General features: G+C 37.4%; 2 protein-coding genes across 2 annotated transcripts in view; both read right to left on the bottom strand.

Annotated features, from left to right (window-relative positions):
- LOC105161188 (sister chromatid cohesion 1 protein 4) overlaps positions 1 to 4,544 on the bottom strand; it is a 13,550-nt gene extending 9,006 nt beyond the window's left edge. The window contains exons 1-5 of the mRNA XM_011078801.2: positions 3,711 to 4,544; positions 2,110 to 2,371; positions 1,583 to 1,680; positions 1,346 to 1,389; positions 624 to 670 (exon numbers count right to left, since the gene is read on the bottom strand). Coding sequence (XP_011077103.1) covers positions 624 to 670; positions 1,346 to 1,389; positions 1,583 to 1,680; positions 2,110 to 2,371; positions 3,711 to 3,834 — 575 coding nt within the window. The 5' untranslated portion in view covers positions 3,835 to 4,544. The remainder of the gene's footprint in view (positions 1 to 623; positions 671 to 1,345; positions 1,390 to 1,582; positions 1,681 to 2,109; positions 2,372 to 3,710) is intronic.
- Positions 7,424 to 12,652, bottom strand: LOC105161187 (V-type proton ATPase subunit H-like). The gene is made up of 11 exons (XM_011078800.2): positions 12,507 to 12,652; positions 12,125 to 12,250; positions 11,332 to 11,434; positions 11,178 to 11,250; positions 10,601 to 10,666; positions 10,405 to 10,519; positions 9,303 to 9,464; positions 8,993 to 9,118; positions 8,701 to 8,826; positions 8,147 to 8,326; positions 7,424 to 7,957 (listed from the first exon to the last, which is right to left on the bottom strand). Exons 1-11 carry the CDS (start codon positions 12,540 to 12,542, stop codon positions 7,709 to 7,711), a joined length of 1,362 nt encoding a protein of 453 aa, XP_011077102.1. The 5' UTR covers positions 12,543 to 12,652; the 3' UTR covers positions 7,424 to 7,708.

Below are 13,588 nucleotides of genomic sequence, written 5' to 3'. Positions count from 1 at the left end.
TAGGGAGGTCGCTTGCGAGTGAGGAATAGCAAGGGTTAGGGTTTTTGAGATTAGCATACAATTCTACATTTATTATTTATGAGGTCATTCGTGTAAGTCTATATTTTCAGAGATTCGTATAATTTTGCCAATTAATTCTAAAAATTTCAATTCATGAGCAGATTTTGTTGGATTCAAGGGCAATCCAGCCAGGACCCATACATAATGGGATACAGCTGGACATACCCGAGGAGGTCCATAATCTGAAAAGAAAAATATAACCCACAGGACCCAGTACCGGATGAGGCTCAAGCCACTAACACCCCCACTAGAAATAGTGTCAATAGCATAACACTTGCATATATACCCCCCCAAAAAAAAGAAGGAAAAATCAAATACTTTCTAAAATGCATTAATCTTTCACTCTTCTTCTCTTTAACTTCAGACCTTGTGAAAGATTTAGTGTTTAAATTGACAGTGGTTATATGCTAAGTTTAGGAACTAGATGCAGCAACAGAACTACACTGAAATATAATATAATATAACATTAAATTAAATACAAATGAAAACCAAAACATCAATATTAGGTATGGAAAAATAAGGAACCAACTAGCTGGTTCAATAAAAGTTCCAGTGAAACCAACCTCTCAACCACATGTCCTGCAGAGGGCATCTTGTCCACAAATAATTCCTGCATGGAATTGTCAATTAAAAACAGCTGTAAGAGCCCATAGGTTGCAGGTTAAGAATGTTAACAATAATTGACATTTGATAATAGATGTCGTTAAAGATAGCATGGCAAAGAAGCATGTTTGGTTATTTGAGAACTAGTCAATTCTGACAGTTTTTAAACAGGTTAGGCTTAAAATCTGAAACGCAATATAACTTTAGCATGACAAGGAGAGCAATAAATTTACATTCTCATTAAGGATCAGAGTAAGAAGCAAACAGGGAACATCCCTAAATAGCTATTATGAGGTCACGTGAATCAACCTCTAAGAGTATATGGAAGTCGAAACCAGCTGAGCTCCACTATTATTATCCCTTCCAACCTTCAGAAATTCACACAGTCAAATGCAAAATGGCAAAGTATAATCAACAATATCCCAACAGATGTAACATTCTCATGTCCTCTTGTGGCAAATCGGAAAACTAAAAAGTTTCACCCGTTGAAGTAATCCAGTCTCGATTTGTTAGGCCAATAGTCAAGTCTAGTTCACATAATTTCCAGCATTGTATTCAAAAAACGCCATATAATGTCATATAAAATTCTCCGAAACAGCACGGAAGTAATAAAGAAAATTGTCCACAGCAGTGCAAAAATGAAACAGAGTAAGACATAATAACAGCATTAACTGTGATGTACCTCATCGAGATCCAATCCAGATGCATCGCCATCACCAAACCTCTCTAACAACAACAGAAGCAACAATAAGGGAAAACATATGTAGAAGCATCAAGTCAATAACTAGCAAAGACTTTCATCAATTTTCTTATATTAGGCAACATATTGCTGCTTGTCAGAGTATCTATGCGAAAAGAGTTAGGAAATACCCAATTAAGAACCCTTGCAAACCAAGCAAAAAGAGTTATAAGTACTAACCATCCAGCCCAAACTTTGATGTGGAGTAACTGACACCCTCCATGGTATCCTGAAGGGTGATTTGCTCCCTCGAACTAATATGATGATCTACATAGTTACTGCAATGTTTGTAGTTGGCGTGTTAGATTGGACCAAATAAAACGTCATTGAAAGTTGAGAACAGCACAATCTCCTCCAAGAAATCCTAGCAAAAACTCAGGGACATTATATGACCAACTCATTTTATATATGTCCAAGTCTGTCCAATCATTTTACCAAAGTCACTTAGATAGGGATCACTCTCTTTTTGTACCTACAAGTCAATTAATCCATTTAACCCTATACCATGTTTGAATATGGCTGGAGCTTTTTACATGCATTGCGTACAAATTGAAAACTGGTAGGTACGAATTTTAATGCACTGACAAAACCTTATACCATTATAACTAGCAGATCTACCAATGAATAACTTATGGAGCAAATTTTAAGCACATTTATAAAGAAAAAGTAGCTCGTAAAGATAGAGAATTAAAAAATTTCAAACAAACCCCTGGAAAATGTCACTATCTGGCAGCTCAAAATCATCAAGATCAAATGTCTCTGGCAATGTGATGGAGTGATATGGTGCCTTTGACTCTTCTGGAGGCAGATCTACAGCAGTAGAGCGAAAAGCTTGCTTGACTTTGAGTAAAGCCTCACTGCAATCATCAAAGAGGTAGTTCACCTTTCTATTATAGATTCTCACCACACCAAGCAGAAGATGGCTGGACAACCGAAGCGCAATGGGCACCTCAGGAAAAAGAATTGAGTCTGTACAATATAAGCAGCTTATATTAATATTAAATAAGGAGAAATACAAACTTACCAAAATAGCCATTAAAATTTGCATTAGAATCTAGAAATTAAAGCCAATCAGCATATTATTTAAGATGAATTCAGAAATTTTCAACACAATTCCTGCATGCAAATAATGAGTAAGGTTTCTTATGCCTTCTTCGAGGTACAAGAGTAGGAGTTTTAGATACCGTAGTCACTGTAAGGACTCTAAGTGATTTGTGTTTCCTTATTTAGCATTGTGGTAGAAACACATAACCTATGAATTCCATTTTTGTACACCTTTTAATGAATGGGGAATTTGAATTATTTCAATTGTCCCTTTGTTCAGTCAATGATCATATTGTTACTTCTTTTGGCTCTCTGGCAGTGCATTGACAGCAGAAAACTGATGAAAGTAATTCAGCTTCTTCTAGTAGTTAAGGCTATAACCCAAAATGAAATACAAACAACAGTCCATATCCCTGTACCATCTCCAACAGAATGACCAAGGCGAGATTTTGAAAAATGTGATCTCAGTACTGGACGACTAAGTGATAGGTTCTCAAGAAAGTGAATAGCCAAGCGTTCGAAATATTCAAACACCAATTATATTCCATGCGCAACAAAAAAGATCTAATCATTTCTTCATATAATATTTAGAGATTTCTAACTAAATGTTGTGCCATAGCCAAACAAACTCTGAGTTACAGAAGCCAAACTCGTCAAATTACCGTACTGGAGTTGAGAGAAGTAAGGTACAATCTATGTCCCAAAGGTGATCTGCTTTTGTAAATTAAGGATCATCAACATGCCAAGTATAAGATAGTTGCAATCAGTACTTTCTATCAAACAAGTTATTCGAGACTATATCAACCTTACCAGAGTACAATATCCATCAAAACTGACCTAAGTGCAATGCAATGGAAATTTTCACAGCTGCTTCAATTTGGCAGTTGAAATAAGAAAGCTCCATTTTACATACGATTCAATCACTTCCATAACCTCAGACACCAAAAACAGCCTAGGAAGGAGCAGACAACTAAGCCGTGCAAGCTATTTAACCAAATCGAATTCCTTGAGACCAGGCACAAGTTGCATTATGAATAACAACTTCTTTTTCCTTTTTCTTTATTTTTTTCTCCTTTCTCCTTATTTTTATTAAAAGCAATCTAACCATAAATTCGCATCCACTTACTTGTGTGCTCGCACATGCATATGTTTACTTATATCAAAAATAAGGATTAAGGATATATCTTTTGACAGATTAAGCAAGAGAATAGCATCAGAAATATATGAAAAGGAATGACAAAAATGATGAATATTAAATCTTTACCTACGGAAACTCCAATATCAGTATCAGCAACCTGATTCTTGCGAAGCTTACGCTCCAAGTGTGCCGCTATCCAAATGGTCCCCAGCGGCCCCTTTTTTGCCAATATGAACTGTGAATAAAACATTTCTCCTTTCTTTCTCTCTCAATCCCAACCAATAATTACTCTACTCTTACAAGTAACAACAACAGCACAAGCAGCAGCAGCAGCACTAGTTATTTCTCTTTCTAATTTCTCATTCCTATGTACATACACAACACTCGAAACCCTCGAATTGCATCCAAAAATTTAAAAGGAAAAGAAAAAAATCAATCTTAACTAAGAACCAAACTTAAAGCACCGAGCTTTACACTTCAATCAGGCCCCACATGTAAAATCAAACACAATTCCCGTTCAATTCCCATTCTCAAGCCAGAACTCAAACAACCAAACCCTAGATTCCGCATAGACACTTAAATACCACACACGAAACCAATAAAAACCCTTGACAGTCCCAAAACCAAGACTTTCCTCGAAAACCAACCAAAATTTCAGCTCAACGATAGCAGGAAACCACAATTGAACCGGCAGAAGCTCCAATTGCAGCTAAGATCGAACCCTGAAAACACAGTGGACAACTGCAGTAGCTTAGACAGGGACGTAAGCGTGCAAGTGATCTGTACGTATAGGTAGAGAGAGAAAGCACTTAGAGCGAGAGGGAATCTTCAAATTTGTGTAATCTGGAGTGAAAACTTTTTTTCTTGTTTTCTGAAATTATTTTCGAGAGTTCAAAAGCCAAAGCAAAGCGCCTTTGGACCCGAAAAAGAATCCGGGTTGATCGAACTGGGGAAAGTCTACAGTGTAGCAGGTGCACACGCTCTGCATTCATTAAATAAATTAGGCTGCATTCAAAAATAAAATATTTTCTCAATATTTCTATAATAAATCACAACGAAATTCTATTGAATTTATTATAATTATAAATATTTTATTATTATTTAAAAATTATAAATACTCTTAAAATTTAAACAAATGTAGTAATTTGACGACGTAATCATTACTAATCAAGAGGTTAATCATATATTAAATTATAGTAATCAATAGATTGATGAAATATTATATGTAGTGCTGAAATTTTCTATTAGTAACTTGCTTGCATGTCCCACCATCATGAATTGCATTCCCACCCACTAATGTTACTATTTCAATAAATACCCTTCTCTTCCACTTGGGTCGTGTTTATTTTTTTGCACTACTTATCTTTTTTGGGATTAATTTTGGATTATCAGTTAGATTGTATTAGATGGGATGGAGTGTTTAGCCGTTTACATACTCGAATAAAATGCGAATTGTATCCTTACAATTCAGTTTATCTGTATGTATTAATTCCACCCATTATTATTTCTATTACATTTTTGCCCCCTTCAATTTGAAAAATTACAGAATGCAGTTGTCCCCCACTCTCGTAGATGGTACCGAACAACTCTATACGGAGTCAAGAAGCCTTCAGCATTTGCGTATCCATTGTCACACAAGTAGTAATTACCTACACAAGGTATAACCGAACAGTATATAATATTTTTATCAAACCGGAAGCCGAAGAATAACATGAAAGGCATTGAGAAGTTATAGCAAAGTGGTTGAGACGTCATACAGACCTGAGGAGACTCTGAGACCATCTGGTCTATGGACGGCATCACGTAGAACACGGCTATCCCCTGCACTACCCTCCTAGCTGGAAAGCACATAAATGAATTGCATGTTTGGGTTGCAAACCCCTAGAACATTGACAGCAACATGACCCTTGCGGGTTCGGTACCTTCTTTTTTCATCTTCAGCTACGTGAACGTCAATGAAAGTCTCATCCAATGCCCCCAGACATCCCCACGTAACAGGGTACAATCGTGAAGGGGAAATGGTATATAATATCCAGAACAAGGACCGGGAAGACAAGTCAAAAAATATGTGTGCATTTAGAACCAAACAGAGAATACGAATGTACCTTGAACCATTTCCAACGGGGTCCACGCATTCGTCAGCCTAGCCAAGAGGACATTGTACAGCTTACTCCCTGAATTCAGGACACGGTGAAAATGTTTGTGGATCGTGCGGCCAAAACGTATGAAATCATGCTTCACCACGCTATTCTTTTTGTGATGGGACACAATGCTAAGGAAAATTGCTACCTGTTCTGTATGGTTAGGTTTTTGCTCGGGGTCAAACCACCTGAGCACTGAAGCATGTAGCACAAGCGACCGAAGGCGTTGTGGTCCATGCGGAGATTGCGCAGGCATAAGTCGTGTGAAACGGAAACCAACCTGTGAAGATGGTGAATCTAGCCCGGGATCCTAGTACTCATCACGTATCTGGATGGCCTACGTAGACGTCAAGTAGGGTTTCGACCGGCAAGGTATTTGGTAACATAAGAGAATATAGTCATAGCAACGGCAAACTCGTCGATGATTTGTTGTACAATTATTAAACCCAATGTAACTCTTTCAAATGATCTCATTCTAATGACCAAAAAAATTATATTGAAGGTCGGAAATTTTGGGAGAAGACAGTACACCAGAAAAATGGAGTATCTACCAACGTAGTCGAAATAGCACTTTAAACAAAGAAAGAAAATTATAAAGAAAATAGTCCAAATCTCAACACACAGTGAAAATAAAGCCGACGATGGTAACAAAAATTGCATGCAATGAACGCAAAAGTATTAATGGTACAAGGTTTTCCCTGGGTGCGAAAGAGAAGGCCGCGAAATCACGCGAGCGAGATGGCACAATCGGTGTGCAGGTGAATAAATGAACAGAATCGCGTGGACAGTAGAAGGATCTCAGAAGGAAGTACATAGCACAGCACAGTTTAATAAATGTTGCAGAAACAATGGTAGGGACGAGGTTAAGGGTTTCGGAGGAACTTACCGTCAGATCCCGTATTAATCCCGAGCTAACCGTAGAAGATGATAGAGTAGGACAGATGATGCAGTGAAGAGCGCGGAAGCGACTCCGATCCAAATTCTTTGCCCCAAGAAAGGAGAAAAAAAAAGATTAAGGATAGCAGAGAACTAAAATAATGTACCACACAAAATGAGATTCGAACAAAAACCATGGAAGACACAAAGATTGAAACGCAAAAAATTAGATACACAGACAAGTTGTCGGCCACATGCAAGTCACCGGAGTGGAAGAACTCACATTGCCGACAGGAACATTGTGTGGATGCAAGACTCCTGTAGAGGGAAGTTTTGAAATGATGTAGAAGGTGGTAGTGGGAAATGAAAAGTGACAAAGAATTCAAATCGGTAGGTGGACATGGGCAATTTTGCTATTTGCGGTAGAAAATCGAGGATACAAATGTAAATTCGCAGGTGCAGAAAAGTGGGATAACTTGACGGGATTCGAATCCCACCCCCCTAGCCTGGATCCCTATCAGGGGTTTTGTCCAGCCCAGTACCGGGTTTTGCCGTGAATCCCGGGCTACGCTGTTCGGAAGTAAACGGCAAGCTAACTCCGATTAAGGCGAAATCCCCTTTATTCCACGTTAGTAAACACGCCCTTATTGTAAGATGTTGATGACGGATTTCTAGTGCAATCATAGTCAATTTATTTATTATTTTGTTAAGAGTGTAAGTCCGGTAAAATCGAATTAAACTAATCAATTGCTGGGCATTCACAGTTCAACACAACTTCCATTCAGGACAGGAGATAAAGCTAAGCCACTCAAAAGGAGCATGAAACAGAACATGGGAGAGGCTGCTTAGGATCAATCGATCTTTAAGATACAAATCTGAAGCGTAGAATACAAACGTCTTCATCTTATTAGATTATGGACGAAAAAAATATAAATAACTCTTCTCACATTGATCACAGGGAACAACAGACTAAAGTGCGCTTACGCCTGTAACGTTCCCGGTGGGTAGTAGATATAAGTAATACAAGCAACTCGTGTGTTCTTTCTTTTTAAAAAGAAAGAAACTAGCAAAAGAATCTAGAAACCAATGATTTCTATATAGAATAGTTTAAGCTTGCAAAAAGCTAGCATATTTGGCACCTAGAAATAGCCTTTGGATGCAGAGCAAGGCATTTTTAGTAACTTCTGCGTTTTCATGGTCCATCAATTTCATCACACGGTCCTTTGCTTTGAGGTCATTGACAATGATTCGCCCAGCGGAATGGTATTGGATGAACTGTGAAAGATCATAACAAGCAACAGCAAGTGTTCTGGCATCAGTGGATGTGTCCAAGATTGTGATCAGGACCCTTAAAATCTGCAACAAAAAGTGTCAAAGTATGAGGTTTGTGCAGAAACGAAAAGAGAAAGGTAACAGGTTGTTCAAATCGTTTCATCACTTTACGAGTTTCGTGCTGGAGGAGAAGAAGAAGACAATGAAGATAATAATTTGAGGAAGTATCAGTAGAGATAACTCCAAACAGCATCTAGTGATGTGGAATACAACCTGAAAATCATGTTCTTCGAAGTTTGTAATGTTTTCACGCCAGAACGTAGGATCTTTATGCATGGGTGACCAATCAAGATGCCCAAGGAGGACTTCCTGCTTATACTTATCGAAAGAACTTAGCTTCTTGATGTTATCTTTCAACCCTTCTTCCAGTTGGTTCAGAGCTTCCAGCAGATCCTGCAGAATAAGTTTGGCATTTAAATATCAAGGGGCAATTAGGAATAAACAAAAGATAGAAAAAAAAATTGCGTGCAATCAACACCAGTATCTTGGCAGGCTGCATACTAGATACTAAGATTGATACAACAGATCTGTGGAATATTGGTGCACATCGAACAGTATCACATGATAATGCATGTATATTAAGTATATTAAACTGCTCTATGATATGAAAGAAAACAAAGATCAATATGCACCTTTACTCTTTATAAACTAAAAATGCATGACTTTAGCAGCATTCCTTCATGTATTTCAAGGTATTATATTTGGGCGTGAGAAACAATTAGTAATCACGATGATTGGTTAGCATAGCTAGAAAAATATTTCCTCACCTCATCACTCCAAGCCTGAGCCTTCAAATTCTGAACAATCAGTAGCAATCCCAGGTCCACCATCTGAGCACCAAAACTCCCTTTATGCAACAAATTTCTGAGAGTCAAGACGACTACCCTGACAACCTATTATAAGTTATTCCAATGAGGGATAGGTTACCATTATTTAAACTGGTGATACAGAATATTCAAATCTTTGTCAAGAACAAGGAGGTATATTATTGATGTAACTCACATATTAGGGAAAATAAATAAGTCTAAGTGTTTGTCTCAACATATGTCTTAAACTCACTTTTTCCTTCGTGGATCCCTTGACAACTTCAATCAAACGTGGCAACGATCTAGAAGTAGCTAAGTACTCAATTGCAGGCTCATAATAAGAGAGGAGCCACACACAAAGGCATGTTTCATAGAGGAGCTGTTTCAAACACCCAGTTAGTAGACATCCCACATTACTCTTACAAAGCTAATAATGCCAACTCCATTTGTATATCATTGGATTCAGAACTCAACCCATCAATAACCTTAAGTGATTCCGAAATGGCAATGTTGGGAGTAGAAGCTAAATGCTTTAACGTATAGTAATCTTATATAGACTTTACCTGGATGGATTGTTGAGTGGATGCAGGAGAGATTAGTGGAATGAGCAACTTTACTCCATCTGATTGAACAAACGAAGATCGCACCATAGGCTCTTTCAGTAGAGTTGCAAGGCAATTAATAGCTATTGGAACGCCACGACTGGGGTGAGATGGCGTCTTCAGCTGTTTTAAGTATGCAAGCATGAGTCATGACTACAAGGATTGATGGCTAATGCATTATTGAATGAAACATCTAAATTATTAGCCCCCAAGTGAAAGATCATCTTGGTATACATCACCTATAAATTTCCAGAACCCATTTCATGAGAAGAACCATGCTTCTAGCTCACCATTACAAGTTTAGGCTGTACATAAAACTTAATGGAGATAGTCATACTAAAATTGTTTTCACTGTTGGAATATAAAAAGGTCCACCTATAAGTACTCTTAAGTTTGAGAATATGGCATCAAATCTTTTAGCTTAGGATTATCCCTTACGATACTCATCAATTAACAACTGGACAATAGCCTAAAGCGTTGAAATCTGAAATCACCTTTTACAATGTTAATTCACCGACTTAAATAGTAAAAAGATCATAAAATGGAATATCATAATCTGAGCTAGCAACTTAGATCATCACAGTATCAGGCCTGCAACACCAACAGTTTCCTTTTTACATTAAACCATGATATTTACATTTTTTCTTTAACAGTCTTCCCGTACCCATTATTTTGATCCACAGAGTCAGTGAAACCTTTAGTTCAACTGGGTGACACGATGAACCTATCTCCGTTGCTGCAGAACGCATTTGATTCAGTGTGATTATGTATTTAACTCCCTATCCTTTGAAGCTAAAAGTCTGAAATTGGAGATTCTAAATTTCCTCGCAAGCAAGCTTCTATACTTTCCAATGTTGTATTTAGGCAAATCTTAGATTTTACTAAAGCCTTTATTCATTTATTCGCAAGAGTTTAGATTTATGAAATCCTTCTGCAGTTTATACACTCCTATTCTGAAATTGTTAAAGTTTCATATTCATGACTGCGAGAAATGATACAGACTGCCATCAAACACTTTGGAACACCTTGATCTACAAAAATAAAGAATGGAAAGAGCACAAACCTGACTGCACAACCACTCAACCAGTCTGTTTACAACATCATTTATAGGAGTGATTTCCTTCTTTGAATTTGATACACCGTTAGCAAGGGCACTCTCATTAGCTTTTGGCCTCTCACTGGAAGTAGAGAATGAAGGTGAATTATGCAGAAAACAACTGATACAGTTTGCAGGTTAAGAGAAGTATGTCGTTCTGCACCTTACTATTAAAGAAAGTATCTTACAGCTCTTCTCTTGTACAAACCAGTTACCTTTCACGAGCAATCTGCAAAAGAAAATAAAGGTTGTCATTCATTTTAAGGACATGAAAGAACTTCATCAACACCGTATACTGTTGTTTGATTCACTATTATGTTAAGAATAGTAAACACTTAGATGTGAGGGGAAGAAATCAAACATGTATCACAAATGACCACCCCATTTAACATGCAGCAAGAGCTATTACAATTTATGTAATCCATTTTCATTTTCTTTTTGCTCTCCCTTTCGGGTGGGGGAGCACATGTCTTTCTGGTCAAGGATCATTTAAACCACAGTGGCAAGCATAACAATTACACAAAAGCTAAAGCCTCCTCCAAGAGGAATGCTAGACTAAGTAGCAACAGAAGCTAAATGGTACTGATCGCCTGATCCGCCTTTTGTTTGGGCGAGGGAAGGAGACTGAAGGAAGATGGAGAGGTACCACAACTTAAAATAATATATTCAGCTAACATAATTGGATAAACTCATGCCCTAGACAACTAGAAGATGCAAAATATCAGCTGCAGAATCCTTGCCTCAGGAAAGGCTCATAGATATCCTCGTTGGCGAGAGATTTATCATGAAATAATCTAGCTCTTTTGGGGTTTGCTGCCGTGCAAAACAAAAGAAAAGGTTAGCTAATTCATATTGCAACATTTAATTGAAGAGCTAAAGGAATTTGTCTATCACCTGATAGCATTTCATCAATAAGAGCTAAAACATATTCCACAGTTTCTTCCTTGAATATGTCTCGCAGAATGCTCACAAAAACATGAGCATAAGCTGGACCATCCTGCAACAGATTTTCAAGTTGTCAACAATGTCCAATGAAAATTGTTTGAGATCATTTATGGTTCAACTGCACCAATCTCTATTATATTGCTTTGAGGATCCTCCGAACCTTTTACATGAGGCATTGCATAATGAACCACAGCATACATGAAGCCAATACTGAAATTAAATGTTACAACGGAACATGTGAACATATCCTACACTAAAATTCTACCCAACCCAAATGGGAAGAAGAGGGTCCGCCACCAACTGCATCATGCATTATTCCTAATTCATGATACTAACTAAAGGGAAATCAAAATTAGATAGTTACTGACATTTATTAAGACCCTCCGGAAGGTGCTTTTTATCTATTTTAGTAAATTTAACTTTTGAAAGAAAAAACATTTTTCATGCCCTCTTTTCTCTTCTGAAACTAGAATTTGAAACAAGATGGGGAAAAAGAAAATCAAAATGACAACACGTCATTAATTTTTTACAAAAGAAAGCAGGCACTTTCATAAAATCAGAATCAATTAATAATTCTCCGAAAAAGTTCTTCCACACTTCCAGACAGTTTCAAATCTTCAACTACAAATTGTCCCAAAATGCAGGAGAACTGCCAAAAGAAATCATAAAATACCAGACAGAAAAAAAAAAAATCAACTTCTGAAGAAAAGAGAGATATATAAGTCAGCAGTAAGACAATTACAGCATCCAGCAACTGAGCCTTGTAATTCTCAGGCTTCTTATCATATCGGCGCAAAAGCTGAAGCCCAGTCCCCGTAATCAGCTTAGTCGTCATATAAGTCTCCCATGGAATATCCCTCCGCAAGACCTTCACAAAGAAAATCAATAGCATAAAAAATCACAAATTCCATTCAACACCTGACAACAAACAAAATTCTCAGACAACTAGATCAGGTCCAAACACCAAACACAATCCGCGAAACAAAATTCCTCATCATCTCGACTCTGAAACCTCAACATTACAGAATTCCAATAGATAATCAATCCGCCAATCTTTTAGCCCGTGAGTGCGTATAGCGTGTGCATACAGACACGCGAAGTGCATGCAATAGGTGGCGTCGTACCTCGTCAGTGGAGAGCTCCCCTTGATCGATCGGCATTGAGGAAAATTGTCTGAAACAGATCACGAAACTAGAGAGAGAAAGTCTGACTGTAGAGAGAGAGAAAGAGAGCACCAGAAACCAATTATACACGAATGGTAGTTATGATCTTTTTCGTCGTTTTCTATTCTTTGATAAATTTGAAAAATAAAATAAAATAGTTATAACCGGGTCGGGTTAAAAAGGCATCTTGTTGGGCCTAATTGATTGGGCTTAACGCCTAGAGGGCCTTCTCTATTGGGCTGAAAGCATGTAAATTAAATATAAATTGGGATAATTGATAAATACAATTTCCTCAGCCCAGCTAATTTGTAAGTATTGGGCCTCATCAAATTAAATCAATTGATAGCCCAAGTCAACGAAGTTATAAGTATGGGCTTTCAAGGCCCATAATCTATTTGGACCGGTTTCCACCGATCTTGTTCACCCTAACAAATATCATAACAACAATAATATACTCACTAAAATAATAACCTGATAGCCAGAACAATCACAAGTCTTAATTATCAATCACCTCGGTCTCTGGACTTGTTCACTAAGAAATTCGAAATACATAACTAAAAACTCTGTGAGGTTATAACCTTGTTATAATTTTAATGTATAATAATTTGCACCATTGGTATTATAAAATTAATTATAAGTGCATTGTTAAATAATTAATAATAGGGTTAAATGCAACAAAGCCCCTTGTTAAATATTATATTTTGCTAGTATTTCAAGAATGGTCAAAAGGGACTAAGGTGGTATGTTTTGTGTGTACCTGTCGATCACCATGCACCTGAAAGGCTAATATCATGGCTTTGTGTGAACAATTGGCCTTATAAATACTATAGAGTTGGTTCGGGCTAAGAAAAGTCATTTGTTACTTAAAGAATATACTATTCATCATTCTCATTGATTTCATGATCCAACTAACTCAAACATGGTCGGTCTTGGCTGGGGATCTTCCAACAATTTGTTGGTTAGGCTCAGGTCCCAACATCTCTGGATCTAACTAACCTCAGGTATCGTCGACTTCCGACTCGAATCATATTCATAATTGATTT

This window comes from Sesamum indicum, linkage group LG4, assembly GCF_000512975.1.
Source record: "Sesamum indicum cultivar Zhongzhi No. 13 linkage group LG4, S_indicum_v1.0, whole genome shotgun sequence".
Taxonomy (NCBI): Eukaryota; Viridiplantae; Streptophyta; class Magnoliopsida; order Lamiales; family Pedaliaceae; genus Sesamum; species Sesamum indicum.
The sequence above is the reverse complement of the archived record's forward strand: the minus strand, read 5'-3'. Positions and strand labels throughout refer to the sequence as shown.

What these genes read in the sequence shown, in the direction of transcription:
- LOC105161187 (XM_011078800.2), bottom strand. Translation starts at nt 12,542, where the DNA reads ATGCCGATCGATCAAGGGGAGCTCTCCACTGACGAG. An exon ending in TTGAGTGGTTGTGCAGTCAG is followed by an intron (nt 9,465 to 10,404) that starts GTTTGTGCTCTT and finishes TACTTAAAACAG; the next exon opens with CTGAAGACGCCATCTCACCC. An exon ending in CTCAGGCTTGGAGTGATGAG is followed by an intron (nt 8,327 to 8,700) that starts GTGAGGAAATAT and finishes CTTATTCTGCAG; the next exon opens with GATCTGCTGGAAGCTCTGAA.